The sequence below is a fragment of the Phaenicophaeus curvirostris genome, chromosome 7 (assembly GCF_032191515.1).
Source record: "Phaenicophaeus curvirostris isolate KB17595 chromosome 7, BPBGC_Pcur_1.0, whole genome shotgun sequence".
NCBI lineage: Eukaryota > Metazoa > Chordata > Aves > Cuculiformes > Cuculidae > Phaenicophaeus > Phaenicophaeus curvirostris.
Genome location: NC_091398.1, coordinates 20,962,248 through 20,984,041, shown reverse-complemented (window position 1 = coordinate 20,984,041; position 21,794 = coordinate 20,962,248). Strand labels below are relative to the sequence as shown.

The 21,794-nt window shown below is 35.5% G+C and overlaps 1 protein-coding gene across 5 annotated transcripts in view; it reads left to right on the top strand.

Annotated features, from left to right (window-relative positions):
* Positions 1 to 21,794, top strand: part of UBR3 (ubiquitin protein ligase E3 component n-recognin 3) — a 111,844-nt gene that overhangs the window by 48,537 nt on the left and 41,513 nt on the right. For 2 of the 5 annotated variants that reach the window (XM_069861135.1, XM_069861130.1), the window contains 10 exons: positions 87 to 191; positions 1,095 to 1,268; positions 1,494 to 1,523; positions 2,975 to 3,435; positions 7,295 to 7,383; positions 15,305 to 15,454; positions 15,938 to 16,071; positions 17,954 to 18,064; positions 20,121 to 20,333; positions 21,139 to 21,275. In XM_069861135.1, the coding sequence (XP_069717236.1) occupies positions 87 to 191; positions 1,095 to 1,268; positions 1,494 to 1,523; positions 2,975 to 3,435; positions 7,295 to 7,383; positions 15,305 to 15,454; positions 15,938 to 16,071; positions 17,954 to 18,064; positions 20,121 to 20,333; positions 21,139 to 21,275 (1,604 nt within the window). The remainder of the gene's footprint in view (positions 1 to 86; positions 192 to 1,094; positions 1,269 to 1,493; positions 1,524 to 2,974; positions 3,436 to 7,294; positions 7,384 to 15,304; positions 15,455 to 15,937; positions 16,072 to 17,953; positions 18,065 to 20,120; positions 20,334 to 21,138; positions 21,276 to 21,794) is intronic. The other 3 variants (XM_069861131.1, XM_069861134.1, XM_069861132.1) reach the window with 3 other exon arrangements.

Sequence of the window (21,794 nt, the reverse complement as noted above, 5' to 3'; positions counted from 1 at the left end):
GTTTGTTTGTTTGTTTTTTGTAATAGGGATTGTGAGACTATTAAAGTTAAAACTGCTAAGATGTGAATGTCTTTTTTTCTACCTAGATATTAATGGATCATCAGAATTTGTCAGAACATGTGCTTTGCATGGTTTTGTATTTGATTGAACTGGGGTTGGAAAATTCTCCAGAACAAGAGTCAGATGAAGAGGTAAGAAAAAAATACCATCTTTTTCATTAGAATACAAAAGTATTGTCTGAGGGTTTGATATTCTTTAAAAATATATATTTATTAAAATTATGATTTTACCATAGGAATTAGAACAAAACATCTTTATTTACTTAAGCAGGGATCAACTAAGCAAAAAAGTATAAGAAAAAAGCATACTGTTTCAAAGAGGAGTATAATATCTTATGGTTTTCAATAATTTCTGTATCTATAACCTGAGAGCACAGATTGTTTCCATCTTTAGTACTCTTTAAATTATCGCTTGAAATTGGGTGCAAAAAAAAAAATTACCATGATTGAATCTAAAACATGCTTAGATTTCTAGATTTACAACTAAAACACTTTTCACCAAACATCTTATTGCTAAAGTTCTGCATGTTCTAAAATATGTGAATTAGCCAAAATTTTAGCTGTGCTTTTGATGAAAATTTGAATTTAAAAAGCCATGATTCTAGCTTCCCTTAGTGTATTACTTTCATAATTTTTCTTGCTGTCTAACATTACTTGTATGGCTAAGGATCTGCCACGCTTTTTTGAGAGGTGGACTTCTGTATAGTTTAGATTTTTGTATTAGTCTTAGGTTGTATAGCTTTGGATTGCTCTGAGTAGTTCCTTTTGCTTCTGCTAGATTGGACTGATTGTATGTATTTGATCATATTTAGGTCAAATGTGTAGATTTCTGTGTTTATCAGACCTGTAGCCCTTGTGGTAGGCATCAGTCATAATAATTTTTAAGAGGGATGTCAGCTTTAGTGAGGTATGTGCTGTTCAATGTATTGTTTTTATCTCATGGACTGATGATGACCTCTGTAATACCATTATAAAAGCAACATGAGTTATTGTAACATATAAAAACCCCACAATTTTTCTTATCTATTATTTTAGGAATCTGCAAGTGGACAAGAGCGTTGCCATGATAGTTGGTTTCCAGGTAGTAATTTAGTTTCTAACATGCGTCACTTCATTAACTATGTCCGAGTAAGAGTTCCAGAAACTGCTCCAGAGGTGAAGAGGGAACCACCTGCAAGCACAAGTTCTGATGGGTTGGCTTCATCACAAGTAAGTATATACAAATACCAATCCTTTTCCTGGATGAGTTTAAGTTATTGAAGGTTGTGGCTTTTTTTTCATTAGGATTTTTTTTCTGTTTTATGAATTTCTTAGGATTTTTTTTTTCCTTCAGTAGTCTTTCCTAAGTATACTGATAACAGAAATAGAAGTTATTTCAAATGATACCTCCTTCCAAATGATATTTAATGACCTTTTTTGTCCTCAACTTACCAGAGTTCAAGGCGGAAGAGCCTCCAGAGAGAGGTAGATCTGTGTGCAGTTTGTTCTTCTAAGCGATTAACTGGCAACATGGCTTTAATTGTGCTCACCTTAACATTCAGTGAAATCTTCTAATTTTCCTGAATCTCTTTTTAATTTATATTGTAAGGACCCATGTTTTTTCTCATATTCTTTATTGTAGTCTTAGGCAGTATTTAAGCAAATAAATCCCCTTACATTTTTAATACAGATTTTGAAATAAAAGCTTTCTATCAAATATAAAATGTTATTGATGACTTAGTGCTTGAGCTTTGTCTTTAGGCCTGTTTTGTCTTGACAAGGTATTACTAACATTTAATAATGCAGTGTAGTCCTAGCTTTCTCAAGTCTAATGTTTAACATTAGATTCGAAATGCATTTGAAGTTATTAATGGCAAGTTTAATTGTGTTTTTGCTGGATTTTTTTTTTTAAAAGCGAAATGACTGTGTAGGTGTTGGGATCCTGAAAGATTTATGGCTGGTAGATAATATAGTCCCCTGTGTCAGGATTGCTTTTATATACAGCATTTCAGGTTATTGTGTGCCAGATGTAGTGAAATACAATGGACATTTCTTTTACATGTTAATGTTAGAAAAATAGATGAAAATTTAAAGTAGGTAGGCAAGATGAAACAGATTAAAACAAAGAGGTAGGTGAGATGATTGTCAGAATACCATTTTCATAGTTGGCCTCTGAAGCATTTGTTATCTCTTGGCTGCCTAGCCCTTTGAGAAGGAGAGCGTAAGGTGTTCAAGTGTTCTGAATTTCATGTTCAAAATATTTAAGAAACATCTCTCTGCTATAGATTCAGCATATGTGAATTGCTTTCAGTCCCAAATTAAGGATACATGTAAGAAAGGGCAGCATAGAAGATAAACGTTTGAATGGGCTTTGTCATTAATGTAACTGCACTCATATGCTCATGTGCCCTGAATAGCAAGCTCTGCTTGCAAATGTGGGTATGTGGCTTCTGGACCGCAGCTAATAGAGCCACACAAAATGGATAGTGGCCATGGGAATGTGTAGGCTCACCTGTATTCAGCAGTGTGGAATTTGGAGTTATGTTGTACAGCAGTGCTCAGTAGACTTTAATAAAGATATTTAAATGGTATAAAGGTACTGAAATTACGAATATTCCAGAAAAAAAGTAAGGAAATATTACTTGGAGAATAGAACTCTAAATTTGACTAGAGCAAAGCCTGTTGTCAGTGGTTTTGGCATGGATGATATTTTCATTTTGTACTCTTGCTTTTTATGCAGCTATGTATTATGGATTTGTATAACAAGTATGACATGCAGGGTTAGTATTTTGCTATACCAAATGTCAGGAAATTTTGGGGAAGGCAACTTAAAATGTTTTGTGCTTTTCCTTCTAGTTATGAAACTATAGAAAATATTTTGAAATGTATGCTGTTAATTCTCGTAATTTTGAAAATGAAACTTTTTTTTCCCCAAGAATTCGGGGACAGCTCAAGTGTTCAGTTTGGTCGCAGAACGTAGGAAGAAATTTCAGGAGATCATCAATCGAAACACTAGTGAGGCAAATCAAGTGGTTCGGCCCAAAACTTCAATGAAATGGTCAGCGCCTGGTGCAACTCCACAGCTAACCACAGCCATTCTGGAAGTCAAGGAAAGCATCCTGTCCTTGCTGATTAAACTGCATCACAAACTCTCAGGAAAACAAAACTCTTACTATCCTCCGTGGTTGGACGATGTGGATGTTTTAATCCACCCAGAAATTCCAAGATACTCTCACGGTGATGGAATGACTGCAGTAGAAAGAATTTTATTGAAAGCTGCTGTACAGAGCAGATTGAATAAACGTATAATTGAAGAGATATGCAGAAAGGTGACACCTCCTGTACCACCAAAAAAGATTAGTTCTGCAGAGAAGAAAACGTTGGATAAAGAAGAAAGGTAAAATGAATAATAAAGGGGCAGTGGGGGGCAGTGTGTATTGTGCATCTACTCATTATCTGTTTCTAGGTCTTTGCATGAATTATTTATTAATATAATAAGTCTTTATTCTGCAGTTCTGTTCTTTATTCATTGTGTAGGTAAATGATTTGCATGGGTACTGAGGAAGAACCTGCACCTTGGTAATTTAGATCTTTAAATCAGAAAGTTTTCATGATGACCATGTGATACACGTGCTCACCATTTATGTTACCATGTGTACCGCTCATATACAAAGGTGCAGAGTTAAGATTGGGTTAACTTTTTAGGCTTAACTGTGCAACCTCAAGATGAGTTATGAAATTTTTTTGATATGTATTGTGTGTTCTTTCACATGGACACTTCACACTGGTTATTTCTATTTGCTTGTTTACTGAATGTGGGTTTGGTAATTCTGCCTTTTTTTGTTTGTCTGGCACATTCAGTTTTAAAATTATGCTTTTAAATTTTTCATAGTTTTTAGTTTTTATAAGCAAAGACGAGTATAATTTTTCAAAGTGGCCTGAAGACCTGCATGCCAGGTGTCTGTCTTGGGCTGATTTTTTTTCTGGAAAAAGCTCAGACAGTTTTGAGTTTGAGGTTGGGGCATAATGGGTCCAAAGAGCACCCAGAATACTGGCACTACTGAAACTAAATGCAAGCAGTCTGCCTCCCTTCTGCCTTCAGCAACTGTTTTGTCAGCATGTGAATCCTGTGCAAGAGGAATCATCTAGCTTAAATACTTAGAAGACAGCAACTAGAGCTGAGAAGTTGAGGTGAAAACTAGGAGTGGCAGGGGTAAAGAGCTGAAGACTGGGACTGCAAGGAGAAACCTGATCAGTGTAATAGTGAGCAAAGGGAAGGTGCCAGGTTGAGTGAGTAGTTGATGTGGGAAGACTCGAGCTGGCAAGCTGTGGATGTTGGGAAAGAACTGGATTGTCAGGACAGAAATACTCGGAGAAGAAGAGCAAATAGAAGAAACAATTTTTAGTGAAAATCTCAGTGAAGGAGAATGGGTTCTTGAGAGCTGATGGGAGGACGAGAATGTGCAACAGAAATGCAGCTGCCTGGAGGCCACAAGGAAGACAGAAGCTGGCGTTTAGGGGATGTAATAGAACCAATTGAAAAGAAGAGTTGGCAGGAATGAGACAGCAGAAGAGACTGGTACCTGGTTAGCGCAGAAGACTCAAACATGTCATTTGAAATGAGGAGATAGTGGGTGGGGTTAGAAGCTTGGGGTGAAGGAAGTGGAGGAGTTGCGGCAGAAAACTTACCATGCTTGCTGAAGTAGAGAAGGGCAGCGGCTGGAATTGACATGAATACTCACGTGCTTGTCCATGCAGTATTTTGATATATTAATAATTTGTGTAACCAGACTGTATGATGATGATTCTAGAAATTTGAATAGAAATATGCAACCCTTTAACTCAGTTGGTTTCTGGATTACCTTTATTTATCCTATTTTTATTAGTTTGGAAATAAGTTTTTTGCTAAATTCTCTCTGCTTTGTCAGAGACCTACGATGTACTTGAAACATTAAAAATATAAAAATAGATTTCATATTTTTTGTTTCATGTTTTACAAAGTAAAATTACTTTTTTATTGCAAGTGTTCAGTTAATAGTTAGATTTTCAATACCTCTTGTAATAATTCAGTAAATGAGAGAAGTGTTCAGGGTTTAGCGTGTAAAATGGTCTTTCAGAAAATGCCAGACTGAATGGTTGCTTTAGATAAAACACAGTGACATCTTGGATGCCTACTCATTATTGTGGTACTCAGTAGTGCTAGATTTATGTACGGGAGAAGCATGGGAATCAATGAATCAAGTAACTTTTCATATAGAAAAGGGTAAGGTTATTCCTTTCGCCCTGTAAAAGACATGATAATTTCAAGGGTCTGTTGTGGGCACTTCAAGTTTTCAGTTACGTTTTGGGGCTAACGTAATGATGAAAATAAATGTTTCCAGTTCTTTCTTGTTCTGAGTGACTGTGGCGTTCTCTTCAAACCCATGATTATGCTGGAGGTGCATGAAGTTTATTAATGGACAGTGTGATAACTGATGACTAATCTCATAGACTGAAAGTGTCAAGCTGCAATTTTTACTTTCTTTTTTGATTGTTCTGTTTTGTTTTTCTCTTTCCCCAAAGCCCAGTTTCATTAGTGAAGATCAAACAGACTGAGTCTTTGGTGATCACCTATTTTGGTTGCTTTGACATAGAATGACAAACCTGGCATCACTCAGGGAATGGATGGTCACCATAGAAACCAAAATACAGAACTAGAAGAGGGCTTGAGCTGCTTGCAGTATTTTTTCAATTCCAGTGTCACACTCCCATGGGCCATCATGGAAAATTACTGAGCTGCACTGAATCTGTCAGAGTTTGTCATCTTATTAAAGGCCTCTATTTACAGTCACTCTGCTTTTAGTCAAGGCATTTCTTGAGAAATACTCAGGGAGAAATAAATAAAATGAGGTTTAATGAATGCCCTTGTGTGATCCTCAGAATAATGAGTCGTAGGATTGTTGTAAATAGCAGTTATTCTGAGAAATGAAGGCTGTACACTGTGAGGGAAAAATGGGCAGAGTTATTCGCGTTTTTAAAGTGCCTTTAAGTAAACAAGTTAGGCTGCTTGTAAGTCAAAGCTTCTGCCTCTGGATAACAGGTTACAGTGTATTAGCTGCTCTGAGGCTGTATGTGCCTGTGTCTGTGCCAGGACAGTGATAATTACAGTGCTGTGGACTGAGGAGCAGCCTATCAGTATATCAGATACCAAGTGGTGGTGTTAAGTCCCTTGTTAGTTGTGAATCATCTCTGAGTGTGTGTGGGAAATCATTGTGAATGCTGATGGGAATACTGGGAACGGAATACTGGGAGGTACAGCCCAAAGCCCTCATGCAAGGGGCGCATTGCTCTTCATGTGCCTTGTGGTGAACAGCTGTGGTGTGAGTTTTGTTTGGTTTTCTCACTTAACGTCTCCTATTTCCTGTATTTGTAAACTCTTGTCAAAGTGAAGATCCTTTCTTGGTACCTCAGGAAGGGAAAATAACCACTGTGTCTTTTTTTCCCCTTTATCAGTCAATATTCCCCTGCTCACTGCAGTACAGAATAACTGGTCATACAGCTTTGTACAGGTCACTACTACAGTTTAAACAGAAGGATAGACAAGAAAGAATTTCTAGTGTCTTCTGTTTGTAAATCCACAGTTGTGTTATGTGATGAGGAAGAAGTTAGTGTAGTCAGCTTGGGTCCAGGGGGATGAGGGCAATCTCCGACTTCTTTAAGTCCAAGTATAAAAGCTACGCTGATCAGTTTTGAAGCGTGGAGGTGGGGGAGAGGGAACCAGTATGAAGAGCCTTAGCTAAAAAATAGATTATTTGTATTTGTTTTTCTTGACATCAAACTTGACATCAAAAGTGAGGTAGGCTTGTTATTCACTTGTCAAGGGTTGCTCATGAGTGCTTCTTTTTTGTGCAATGGCTGACGTTTTGCTCTGTTATTCTTCCTTTATGTAAAAGAAAAATAACTTAAAAGAATAAGGTCTGGGGTGTTTTTTTCTTATGATGCCATGTCCTAATGTGTTGATGGATCCTTTGTTTTTTTTTAAAGTTTCTTTAGGGCAGGATTTTATCGCTTTCTCTCAGACTCAAAAGAAAATAACTATTATTTGTTTAAAACCTCTGCTTTTAAAGCAAGAGATTACTTTTTTGGCTTGAAAAATCAATCCTTTATTTAGAAAAAACTTGATTTTTGAAGTCCAAAGGTTGCAACTGTGATCAGCATGATGTTATAAGCAAATTTTTTCCTCCATCCACTTTTTTGTCCTCTGTTTTGTCATTCAGACGACAGAAGGCCAGAGAAAGGCAGCAGAAACTGTTGGCTGAATTTGCCTCAAGGCAGAAAAGCTTCATGGAAACTGCCATGGATGTTGGTAAGTTTTTGTGTGGTTACCTCCTTGCTTTTTTTTTTTTTGAATTTCTGTGTTGATATTAAGGTTCTTACTTAGTTTAAGAAACAAAAACCAAACCCCAAACAAAAATCCCTTCCCTTAGATTCCACTACGGTATCCACTAATTCACTAAATACCTCTTAAGAGGCTTAAAGTTGTGTTTTCTAGGCCAGATAATATTGAATACATAATTGCTAAAGAATGGATTAAATGATCTTGAAAATATTTAAAAGAGAATATATTATCTGTAGGAAATAACTTTATTTCTGTCTTTTCCTAATACACGGTGGATGAAGTTACTGTGTGGATGAAGTTGTGTGTGATGTGTATTAAAATATTTATCTTTTAATATAAACATCCCAAAGTTATTTAGATTGCTTTTTTTTTAACCTGTAATAAAATTTTGGCATTTAAAATTTATGTATAGGTTGAGGAAACCATAATTTTTAGATCATCTCAGTTACTGTAAATGATGACATTGTGTTCCATTTCAAGTACAGGCTTTACAGCAGTGTCAGCTCTTGTTATTCTTGAGGATAAGTTCTTTCAGGTTTGGCTGTGTGGAAGCATATAATCTTGATTGGTTTGTTTGTGTTTAACTGAAAAACAGAAAATATTTTCATCATGTGGATTACTTCATTGAAAATTTGCACTTTTGAAAGAGAAGAAAAAGCAGGATTTTTTTTTTTTCCTTTTTGCACCCTCTACTCTTTCAGTCAAATATCATTCACTATGTGATCTTGAATTGAGTTAGAAATATTTTGACAACTGTTTTTGCTGAAAAAGTCTGGTTTTGAAGTCATTTCCATCAGTTCAGAGGTTGCTGAAGCTTATTTGTTCATTCTTATGAAGGTGTTGGATACAGTAGTCATTGAAACTTTAGCAGATGAATGACTGCATATAAAGTGTTATATTTGGAGAGTGTGCAATACAACACAAAACCTGTAGATAAATTTACTGTGGTTATTAAATGAGTAGCTATTTCTTTTTTTATCTATTTGTTGAACTAAGGAAGAAGGGAGGAAGAAACATGCAGTTCTACTTATTAAAAATTAGGTCTTTTTTTCAGTAGTAGCTAATTGAAAGCAAGTGGGAAACTTTGATCTGTAGTCAACCTACATTTTGAGTTCTTGGTATTACAACTTCAAAGCTGATGGCTTTACATATGATATCACATTGTATCTGTATATATTTACCTGTCATAGCTGTAGTTGCATAAATACCTCCATTCTGGGGAATCCTTGGGTTTCATAAGCTTTGTTTAAGGTAGCTGCTTTGATTTGTGGAGGAAGCATGCTAGTTAATTGAATAAATTACATAACATTTAATTGTGTGGAGAACAGTGAACACTTAGCTTTTACTTAATTACATCTATCAAATATTAAAAAGAATCCTTAGTTTCTGTAACAGGCAGACCTAGGCCTTTGTGTTTATGATTGTGCATTAAACTTGCATATGCAGCAATTAAGTTGTTTGTTAGTATTTAAACAGCTAATAACTTGAGCTATCTCAACATAAAAGGTGGTGTTTGTCAGTACACAAGGTCATCCTCAGCAGTCAATAGAATCAACTTAATGGACTACATTTTCCTAAAATTGTACTATTTTCTGAATTTGTGATGAAAATTCACTGAATTTTTACTATAGTTCAGTATTAACCAGCTTGTATATGCCTACTGGTATTAAAATATTTACAGAAGGGAACTGCATATTCCTCTATAGTGTACAGGATTTACTTAAAAACCTAGATTAATTGTTTGCCAGGTATATTTTCTTCAGTTTGCTCTATTTTTTTTTTAGCTGAAATAATTTGTTAAGCTGTGAATGGAGTCTGTACACGTTACAGCACATTACTGAAAAAGTTGCAGAAACTATTGTTACTCTACTTTTAAAATACAAAACATAGGAAGAATTCTGAAACTAGTCTTTGTAGAGTGATTCAATTTAAAACTAATATAAGTATTTAAACGTCTTATCCTGAATTGTATCATAGCTATGTACATTTGAAAATGAACAATCCTTTCATACTAAAATCAGTCAGTTAAAATGCATTCCCTTCTCACACATTCAAACTTTCACCTGTTACTGTTATTACAGGTTCAAATTCAGCAGTAGGTTTATTTCTTCATTTTGATTCCTTGCTGTAACAGTAATAATTGTCAGAATTCAGGGATGGTGAGGCCCCAGCTACCTGGCTTTCTCACTGATTCAGTTGGTGTCATTTGAGCACACTGTTATCATAATCTTTTAAAACTTCTCTGTCTATGAAATGTGGATCTGATTCAGTGGTGAAAATAAGAGAACTGATATAATTGGGTTTGGGTATAGCACTTCAAAAGTAGTTTTCTTGTGACAGTTTAAAAGACTGAAAATACTCTGAAAATAAATGTCTCGTATACAGTAGGAATGATGGAGAAAGCTTTAAGCTAAAGCTTAAAGATTATTCTATTAAAATTGTATAAACTTAGTAGTTTCCAAAGTGTTTTTTGAAGTGTACAGAGCCGCTCTTAATCCCCGGGGGCATACCTTTTGGTTGTTGGGATGCTGCAATGCAATATGGCTTAAAAGGTAGTTACCCAATTACGTGTTCATTTTTCAGCATCAATCATATCATATTTTACCAACAAAAAGTTATTTATTTGAACTGGAAATTTGAATTCATCTGAGATTCTGAAAGTAAAGGTTGGCATTTTTTTTTGCACATAATCACTGTAGAAAAAAATTACAATTAATTAGCCCTTTGTGCTCCCTTCCTATTTATATTCTGTGACATCTGCAGAACTGTATTGCCATTCAAGCCTGCCTGGAAGTAATTAGGTGAAATTTAGAAACAGTTATGTTAATGAACAAGGATGGAGCAGAATCCATTGTGCTGCCTTTAGCTATTTGACTGCAGGACAAACAAAAAGTTGAAAAATACACCAAGAATATTGTTCTGAGAGCAGCAGACAGAGCTCTTGAGGTATCTGAAGTGAATGTTGAGTCAAAAACGTGGTGACATGTAGTCACATACAGGGTCAGCTCCACAGGCCTTTCTAGTCTCCTTCTAATAACTACTTTTAAATGTTTGTCCTAATAATACTTATCTCGATGTGAGGCTGTGGTTTATCTGTTGTGGTGTGGAACTCCATGCAAGAGATTTTTTGAAACTTCAGGTGGGACTTGATAATAACAAAAATAAATCCGTTTGATTCAGGTTAACAGAAGCTTTTAAGAAATGACAGTGAAATTTGTAACGATCTGTTTCATGAATATAAAGTATTATGATCCATTCCAGGCAAGCTGCTAAACTACTTAATCAAATTTGTAAACTGGTTAATTGGTAGATTACAAATTTTAAGCTATCTCACATTCCTTCAACAGTTTTTTCCTTTCTCTGAAGTGCTCAATGAAATTTTTTAAATACCTTGTCATAAGTGTGCAGTATAATCTTTGCATTTCTTTCTGATGATGTAAGGCACAGCAGGACATAATTTTGTCCTTCAAGTGAATGTTCCTTAGCTAGAGTTAAAAAGAAGTGTGGAGTTTTAATGCAAGGTGACACGTATTTCCTACTGCTCAATCTTCTGAACCCAGATAGAAAAATAGATTAAGTACTGATCTCTTGAGAATACATATGCTGGGTCAGGGCAAAGAATATTAGCATGCAAATGTTTGCTTTGGTGCCAAGGGGCCACTTTGACACACAATGTTTACAGCCAGAAAAATGTTGACTACAGTCAACAGAGGTTGTAAACTGTGTTTACAGAGTCCATTAATTTCTGGGGGTTTGCTGGGTAGGGAACAGGGAGTGAATGATTTAATTCTGGAGAGTACAAATGAAATAAAATTCGGGCAGCAGTGCGTTCTGTGATAAATCAGTGTACTAGATTTTATCAGAATGATGAGTATTTGCAAGGGAGTATGAAATGCTAGGACTTTTTACCTTAAGGTCTCTTAGTCCTATTGGTAAGAAACCAAACAAAGCTAAATAATTAACTTTTTTTAAAAACCAATGGGAATGGTAGTTTTTAGCACTATCCTGGATTTCTATCGCAGTTTAGATGTTTTAATTCTCCTTCAGTGTTTTTCTGTTGTTTGTAATGAATCTCATTACATTTATCCAGATTTCTGAAATAATTCACAAAGGCAAAGATAAGTCCCAGAACCTGTTGTAAGGTGGCAGGAGGTGTGACATTGGACAAACCTCATCAGAAAAACTTGGTGCATTGATACCAATACCTCTTGTCTTGTGTTTACTCATTCACACACATGGATATAATTAGGACAAGTCTCTCCGAAATCAGTTAGGTTGCATTTTTGGAGGGTCTGTTTTAAGCGGTAAGCATCTTTGGTTGGATTCCAAAGACTATGTGACATAAAGTACGCTCTCTATCTCCTGTAACTGCTGCCTGGCTAATAAAGGTATGTCTCAGCCTAGCAGCTAAAGCCACCTTGTGCTTCCTTGCTCACTTGTTGCCACTGCCTACTTCCCAAATCTCCAGTGCAGTGACAAGATATCTTGTTTTGGGTGCCAGTGGTTTTCATGCAAAACAAGACAGCAGACTCCTACAAAAGGTGTTCAAAAGGTGAAGGAGTAATATGCTACAAGATCGGTGTCTTAGAAAATGGCTGACAAAGGATTCCTTTGGCACTTAGTAAGGGAATGTTCTGGAAAGCACATACAAGTGCAGTTTTCATGGAAATATCTTCTTGTGCACTAGTGAAAGCAAAATAAGGAGATTTAAATTACTCTTCACCTTTTAGTTGCAATTGATATAGCTTTGTTCACGTAACAGTTTTTGATTGTGATTTGGGTAGGGTTTTTAGTGAGAATAGAAGGAATTCTGTGTTATAGTACAATCAGCATTTATCTGTAAAGGCTTCTATCACCGTGAAAGGACATTTAATAAAATAATAATTTTTATTAAGCTGTCTTTTTATAATTGCATTCTGGGAGCTAGGAAATCGGAATCACAGAGTTGTTTAGGTTGTACAAGACCTTTAAGACCATCCAGTCCCACCCTTAACCTAACACTGCCTAGTCCACCACTAAACTATGTCCCTAAGTGCCACTTCTTTTCAAGATCTCCAGGGATGGTGATTCCACCACTTCCCTGGGCAGCCTGTTCCAGTGCCCAGTAACCCTTTTGGTGAAGTAATATTTCCTAATATCCAATCTAAATCTCTGCTGATGCAACTTGAGGCCATTTCCAAAATGTTGGCTCGTGCTTCAAAAATTGATAAGAACATGTGTTTTCCAAACTAAATTAAAAAAATAGCATTATGACTCCAGTCATTTTAAATAGCTACTTCACAGGATGCCATGGAAAGCACAGAGCAAATAGAGGAAATAAAGGAGGGGTGGGGGAAGAGGCTACAGAGCCGCAAGTTTTTGGGCTTCCACGTAAGTACTGTTGGAGTAAGATGCATTTTAGTTCTATTTTTCCCCTCTGTGAAATAGTAAATATATAACTGAAAGTGAAGTAGAATGGAGGCATGCCAGTTATTTTATATTTACATATATCACTGCATTAATGAAATATTTTAGAATAAGGTTTACAGGAAAGAGTGTCTTATTTTCAACAATATTTTGAGTTTGTCCTGGTCCTTGACAGGGTAGGTAGATCATGTGGCTGGTGAGACAGGGTCTGTACCTTCCACAGGACCTCCACAGAGGCAAATCTCAGGAAGGCAAGGAAGGCAAGACTGAGAGCATTACTACATGCATGGCCTGCTTTCTTTCTTCCTGTTTGTCACTGATATATTTTCACACTAGGAATTAATGCTGCCAAAATAGAACAAATCACAGCCCAAGTCTTATGTTCCAAAGAAGCTAATAAGTAGCTTAAACCAGTATTGAAGGTTTATCATAGTCCATTCAAAAAGATTTGGGGATTTTTGTTTGGTTGATGGTTTTTTTGGTCTGCTTAATTAGTTGGGATTTTAAATTCTTGCCAGTTTCCTTTACCCATGGGTTTTGTATAAGTTGGCTTTGTTTTCTTTCATTAGCTCTGGAGGAAATTATTTTATTAGGAAGTCTTCCTTGATGCCAGAAGTTCAGTTCCCTTGAAATTTCATTGTTTGCCAAAGTAGCCTAGCACTAGATCTGAGTGGTTGTGAAGAAAACATGCGTTTGATCACGGAGTTCTGAAATTAAATTAGCCTGATTTTGAGGTGACTGTTGCACACAGGCAATAGAAATATAGATTGCCTATATTGAACTGGTTTGGAACACTTTTTATATACTAAATTTTTTTTTTGTATGTGTTTAAAATGAGCAATTTATGGTGAATTAATGGTATTTTGCAAATTCAACGTAGACTGATTTTGTGGACTTCGAGTTGTTCAAAATCAGCTTGACACAGTATGTTCTCATATTCCGCTTCTTTAAAGTATTGAATGGATATACGTTTTGTATTGTATTGATAATATTTTCAAAAAAGGTAAATAAGAAGGCTGCAACTTGTCATTCTCGTGTCCTGATACACAGGTGTACGTGTGTGTGCGTTATGCAGTTATGAGGTGATGCTAAATGGAAAAAGTAACTTTAGTGCTTACTTCCTCCCTTTTGTGCTACAGTTACTATTAGGTTTTCTGGATCACTGGACTTAAAAAATAAAAACATTTTCAGTTGATGCGTTAGTCTCTTCCATTGTATAATGCACCTGACTGCCACTAGATGGTGATAGACGTGTGTGCAACGTTAACAACTGCATGTCAATGAGGATCGGAGTTCATTTTTGTATGACCCTCAATAACTGGCTGGGAAATAAGTAGTTACTAAAACAGTGTAGTTATGATTCTGCTCTGTGAGCAAGAGCTTTGCATGGAGCTTTTCATAGCAAAGAATGATGCTGCCTGGCATTCAATGTGCTGCTCTTCATAGCAGCAGGCCTCCTGTGCTGAACTTGTAGTGGGCTTTCAGCAGAGACCAGCTCTCCTAAAAGCAGTTCTGCATGAGGGCTATTATTCCACTCAAGGATTTTGGGTTCTTTATCCAGCTTCGTCAACTTAATCAAGGAGGTAGAAGGCATGGTTGAAAGTAGGGAGTAAGTGTTTCCCTTTGGAAAAATTATCACCTAGTAAGGAAACAAGCACCTTTATATTCTAGATCAAGAGGCTGACTGTATATGTTCTTGAGCAGTCAGGAGGGGATCATCTACTCCTAAGGAGCTTTTCTTTCAAGCCAGTTAGGAAGTTTTGCCTCTGATTGTGACATAATGTAAAATTGCTTCTGGTTTGGTTAGCCCCCTGTTCTGAAACCGCCACCACCGTTGTGTGAACAAGGCTATATCAAGTGCAATCGATTTATTACTTCAAAGACGGTCCTTAGTTTCAGTCTATGCACCTCGAAGATAATCACGTGAACCATTAGAAAACTAGCAAATTACCTTCTTAATGCACCCCAAATTTTTAGATCGTCTGATTTTTATATAAAAAGCTTAATTTTTAGTTGCATGTTTCATTCACCTTGTCAAAGCACTTTTAAATTATTTCTGAGGTCTCAAGATTGACATTTTCCTTGGGAATATTTTTAGAATCAGTTAGGATCAAATCTGGTTTTAGGAGATTTTCATATTTGTTGCCCTTCATCTCTCTCTGTTAGCAGTTTTCAATATAGTATCTAATGAAATAGAAGTTAGATCTCTGTTTTACAGCAGTTGAAACAGATCAAGTTCAATACAAAGCTTGAACTAAACATTTAATTCTACTGGGAATAACTTCGATATGGGGAAACTTGTACTTTATTGTGTGGATGTCTTTCTGTTTGAAGAAGCAAGGTAAGTTTCAACTAACACTAATGTTTTAGTTGTAGAGAAAGAAGAGAGTTTATTTTGGAGTTCTTTTCATCACAGCTTCAATGCAAATGCAACTGTATTTCTTTGTCTCTGTTTAATATCAGTTTTCTGATCCTTTTGCAGAATCACCGGATGCTGATATTGCCATGGAGGTAGCTACATCAGAACAGCATGTCTCTGAGGCAATATATGATTGTGTTATTTGTGGACAAAGTGGTCCTTCTACTGAAGACAGGCCCACGGGGCTAGTTGTACTATTGCAAGCGTCCTCAGGTATGAATGTGAGACATGAGTATGTGTACATAAATGCTGTTGTGTCTCAGGGGGCCTGAAAAGACAGTCTCTTCCCTTTTCTGTGGATTGTCCTCCGTGAGGCACATTTGTGGGTCTGAGGGTACTGAGAATGTTTTTAAATGCTTGGGAATAGAGTGAACAGTTTAATTCCTTCCTGGTTCCTGTTAGCTTTTGCAAACCCAGCAGTTTGTAATAGACCTGCAGGAAAATAGGTATTGAAAGAAAGAAAATAAAATAGCTGTCAGTGTATATGTGCATATGTATGTTTGTGTATGTATCTGTGCTTTAGGTACAGATAGAAAAGCATAACTTCCAGTATTTAGTTTCTTGAATAATTTTTTTTCCCCGTTTCACGTCAACTAAGCACAGTGTCGTTACAAACCAAAATTTCCTGATTGTTTTTTTAATTGTTTAGCATATTGTTATCCATGGCATTCTTTATTGCTTCTTTTCTTCATATAGTGTTGGGACAATGCCGCTATAGCACTGAGCCAAAGAAACTACCAACTACTGAAGAGGAGCGAATATACCCTTGGGATACCTGTGCAGCACTGCATGAAGTGAGGCTTGCAACTCTGCAGCGATACTTCAAAGATGTAAGTATTTTGTATGAAAACTATTATCACTTATGAAAAATTTTTGTAAAAAGTTAAATGACATTACCACTTAGTCCTCCTCGTTTCATTTTTACGTTTAGTGAATGCTTTGCAGTAGTTTTGAAGTGCTTACATTTAAAAGGATCCTTATTTTTATATAGTGTCTGGCTAGTCTCTAGTTACGTGTTTGGTAATATTAAGTTATGAAACGTAGTCCAGCTTATTCTACTGGAAAAAAAAATATTGAAAAAGATACATGCCATGTACAGGTTGAGCAAAACAGGCAAATTGTTTCCATAGAGATTCCTTTTGCACTTTCTTAGCTGAAATTTGGTGCTTGCTGGCAGTCAGGAAGTAGAGTTCTTGCCCATTAAAGGAGAAACCACTGAAAGTCATTATTTTTAACGTGGAGAGAGACAACTAAGGATTAGGAGATAAGACATTGTATACTAGATTAATAAAAGTCTTTTCAGAATCACATAGTACTCTGTAACCTGTAAATTGATACTGATGTGCTCCATCTCAAGCCTATGGCTTGATTTGGAGTCTCCTTTGTGAACTAAAGAGCAACAGAGTAAAGCCTTTCTGCAATGGCTTTGGGTCTATTTTTTTTGGCTTTTGCAAATGCTACTAAGTAGCTTCATTGAATACATGCAATAAATAATGCTTTTCCTGAGTGAAATGTTTGTCCTAGGGTCTTATCCAGGTGCATCATACAGCTGTGTCTTACTAATAGTGCAGTCTACTAAATTGTACACGAACCCACAGGAGATAAAAAACCCTTTTCTTGCCCTATGGCCTGTGAGGGTCTTAGCACATTATGAATATCAGGTTAAGGCAAGGTAAACAGGAGTCTGTCCTGTAGCTAGGATTTCTAATTTTGTTTCATTTCCTGCTCCTACCCCAGAAAAAAAAAAAAAAAGAAAAGATGCTGGGACATCCTTAGGAAATGCAGCTATCACAGTTGGTTATTCATAGTACCCTGGTTTTGCATTGCATATTAAAATTGTTTTAAAGCGAGTCAATACTAAAAATTGTTTTCCCGTTCTGGTAGCTATAAATCCTGTTCTCTTTAAACCACAGCATACGGTTTGGAGTGTGTATTAAATAATTTTTTTGAGAAATGGAGGCTTATAATAATAATTAAATATTAGAGTAGATGACTATTGCTAGGAGTTCTGCAAGAGAGTTTTCTAGAATTCCTTATCGTAAGTTTACCGGTGGTGACTTTTTTCAGTTCATTATATCTTGAGAACTGCATGTGAAGTAACTTTATTTTTGACATGTGGGCTGTAAGAGTAGTCTTTGATTAAGGCAAATATTTTCAAAACAGTGCTAGTATGAAGCTCAATTCACTAAATAAATATTTGTTCCCTTTTGCCTTTATGGTATGTTATATAAAATGTTGTTTGACAGCTCACTACAAACCCTAAGTGCTTACACTGAATTTTAATAACAGATTGGGGTTAGTTGTATAATATCTTAAATTATTTTGGTTACACACAAAGCTGAATTAAATGTATTGGAGCAGTTTATTGCCCTTGTACGTGGGATAGCTTGTACTGTTGGAACAATGGTAGGGTTGGATCCGTTTTCCTACTGTAATATAAGAGCTTCTTTAAAGAAGTTATCTTAAATTACTAGAACTACAGAAGTTTATCTTAAGTGTTTGGCTCTTTGTTGGAAAGAGTAGCATGATGCCAGCCATGTAAGATAGTGTAAGTTTATAAAATAAAATTTCTGCAACATATGTCTTTTAATTGGATAGCTTGCAAATAAAACTCCATATATTTTTTAAATCTTCAGATAAGTTTTGGTAAATGCTTCTATAAGCTTATATGTAGTATTGTGCTTTTTTCTTACTGTTATTGCTTTGTTGTAGAGTTCCTGCCTGCAAGCAGTGTCAATAGGCTGGGAAGGAGGTGTTTACGTACAAACTTGTGGTCACACTTTACACATAGATTGTCACAAATCTTACATGGAATCTTTACGGGTAAGTAAAATGAAAAATAATTTTTTTTAATTTGAATCTGAACGGTTCTTAGGGAAATCATTGGATTTATGCTGTTTAGTTCAGAGGAAGAAAGATTGGGTTTACAGGAAGGGCCAAAAATGTTTTTATTACGTTTCAAGAGCTGTAGGTAATAAATCTCATATTACTTCCTGGCATTATTAACAAAAGTACATTGCTTTCAGTTATTCTAAGATATAAGAAAAAATACTTGACTGAATTAATTCTGTTCTAAAAAGAAATAAATCACTGTTACATAGATTCCTTCTTTAATGTTTAACGTGTGTTAGAAATTACCGAGAAACTGAGGAAATTATGAGTGTGGAATTTTGCAAATATAAACTTGTGGTTTTGGTTACTTCTTAATATGAAAATTCAGTTACAAGAAGTTAGTTTTATGTGTATTACATATGGTATATGTTATGCATATACATGCAGTTTAGAGAAATGAGTTAAAATAATTCTTGTGAATAATGCTTTTTTTTTTCCTTTGGAAAATACTGCTGGGAAATCTCTGCTGCATATTGTTTTAAGTACAGTTTGTTAGTAAAACCTCAGAAAAGACATCAATTATTTTCATGTGGTCTGAGCAAACAGGGTACTATTGATGTTCCAGGCCTCCTTTATCCCTCTCAGCCTCTTGCAGCCCAATTGCAGATCTTCTCCGTGGCATCATAGAATGTTGTCACAAGCTCAGCAGTGGTAGAAAGTAGAAGTCATCAGATTTTGGGCAATTGCTTCTTTCTTTATTATTTACTGTGATGAAATAAAGACTAAATGATGAATTCATGTTGCATACAAAGTGGTTTTTTTAATTCAGGATTGCTTTTATATGATTTTTTTAGTTTTGTTTATTTGTTTCCATTTTGAGAAAAACTATGGCAGTGCTTTGTATTTTTAGTATCAGCATTGGTCATACTGTGAAATTTACCTCTAGAGAAACTGGAAGCTGCGCCACCTTTATTGGATCCCATGATGAATTGCTCTTTTCTGTATATCTGTAAAGACACTTTCAAGGGTAATTGATTCATCAGGATAATTAGGTGAAATCTGGGCTTTTGTGGTAGGAGTTAATTTTACAGAACTTTGGAGAAGTAATCTTTTGCATCATATGGACACTGTTGTCCCTTTTCTGGTGGACTCATTTAAACAGATAATAAACTGATGCTCTGTCTCATTGTATTCTTGAAGATTTCTGGATTATTAAGTGAGCATTTTATCCTAGCATGTATTGCTACTACCTAGACTTAATAATTTTGACTATTCCTAGTATTCTTAGGGCTTAATTAATTTATATAGACTTGTGTTCATCTGGACGAAGTATTTAGTTTTATGTAACACTATCAGAGATCTGCATCCAGATTGGTGCATAAATGTAGGATCACCAGAATGCCTCAGCATTCTGAGACGAGTGCTTGAAGTTTAAATTATGGTCACTATTAACTTAGCAGTTCTCCTGGGAGTGGAAACCTTTAAGTCAATTCACAAGGTGGAGCAAAGCTGCTTACCACTAACAGAAGTACTTGGGAGATGTTCCTGCTTCCCAGATACGTACTTCTGTCTCTGTTTTTGATCCTTTGTGATAAAGAAGAAATAATCAGGGGTTTTGTCATGTTGCCCTCCAGTGGCTACTTGACTGGGTTTTCCAGCCTGTACTACTGCTGAGAAGTACTTTGACGTGTTTCTCATGACTGAAAATAATATTACGTTTTGATAACCTAAAAGATCTCAGAATTTATGGGAATTGCTAGAAAGAGACAACACGTGAAATGTTCAAAATACTCCACTGAAGTATTTCTAGCTTATTATGGGATATTGCTGACAATGAAGGGTACTTAAAAATTAGGAATATTAGTTGAGTTGGAGGATTGTAAGACTGTAGTTAAGACATTTTTCACTAAAATCAAGAGCTATTCATATTATTCTTTCTTTGCAATTTTTCATTTAGACTTCATTCTTTACCTGTACACCTGAAATACTAAGCTAAAAGTTATATTCTTTTGCAAATTTCAGCCACCTTTTCTTTATTTTCTTTTAGAATGACCAGGTCCTCCAGGGTTTTTCAGTGGACAAAGGAGAATTTACCTGTCCCCTTTGTAGGCAGTTTGCTAACAGTGTTCTTCCTTGTTATCCTGGAAACAACGTGGAAAGAAGCCTTTGGCAAAGTCATAGTAACAAATCTATACAAGATCTTGTACAAGAGGTGGAAGATCTTCAAGAACAGCTGGGAACTTTCCCAGTAAGCATCAGTGTAAGGCAGAAAGATCCTTGTTAATTTGCCTCTACTTTTCAGTTTTTGCATTAAGTTGTATTTGTGACCTCTTAGAAACTGACCAAGCTGGAAAACTTAATTTTCTGCTGATATGGAAGACAGCATACTATTTTTTTAAAAATATCAAGAAATTCTAAATATTTACAGCACTTACTGCATTACCTCCTAAAAATAAACAATTGAAAAGCTATGGCAAAGTGTGATTAATATTATTTTTTATGGAGTAATTTTCTGCTTTTCTCCATAGTAATTTACACAGAATTGAGTCATGTAATATAAAATTAATTTATAATTTACTTGCAATACCAGCAATACCATTGCAACTGGAAGACATTTAAAGAATGTATATTAAGAACATTTTAAGGAATGGATTATTTGCTTTACAGAAAGAGGGGTTTGCAGATGTTCTTGTATTACAAAGCTTCATGAGGTCTTTCTGAATGATGGCATCAATTGTATTAAATTTTGCTAGCCTTCCAGTCTTGGTTGAGATACTTTGTGTTATTTTTCATGTACTTGTACAATGCAAATGTACTCCAAGGACCTCACTGCTTGTGTTATTTTGAACTTAGGAGATGGACTAAACAGTGATGTTTTCATATTCAGAACAAGTCTGGATAACTTTCAGAATAACACTTCCGTGAGACAGAATATCGACATTTAATGCATACTTTTTCATAGTCTGCAAATGTTTTTATAAATATAGAAGTGCTCTGTTTTGTGATCAGCTGTTGCATTTCTTCAGGTAAAATTAACTAATTTTCTTGTGTGTCTTTATCCATAGTCTGAAACCAATCTCAGTAAAGAAATGGAGTCTGTAATGAAAGATATAAAAAGTACCACACAGAAGAAATATACAGATTATAGTAAGAGTCTTGGATCACCTGACAATGATTTTCTGTTTATGTATTCAGTAGCCAGGTGGGTATGTTTTTATATATTTTTTCTTTTGTGTTTCTCACTAATGGCATTACTCTTCAAATAGTTTTCTGTTAAAAAAAAAAAAATCATTTTCTCCAAAAAGCACTTTTTGAGTATTTAGTACATCGAGGTTCCTTTTTCTGATTTTCATATGCAGGCATATGCAAGATGAAAATATGTGCTTCTGTTCAATTTGAGTATATGCAGCAGTGGCACCAAAACCTGGAGAATATTTTATCTTATTTAGTTTCCTTCTTTATTAAAGGCTTTGTTTTCCATATATCAAAATTTTATGTTGAATTTCTTTTTCTACCTTCCTTTCCCAAATTGTCTCTACTACAATTTAGCAGAATAAGACTTTTTTCTATATAACTGGCATATTACTCTTTTAAATCACAGGGTGGTTTTAATCTCTCACAGACCTTAGTTTTATTTAATTGCATGGGGATCACAGAAGGAGCCTTTTCTACATCAGTGACCAGGAATCTCTCTTCATGTGAAGACGACTTATAAAAAAGT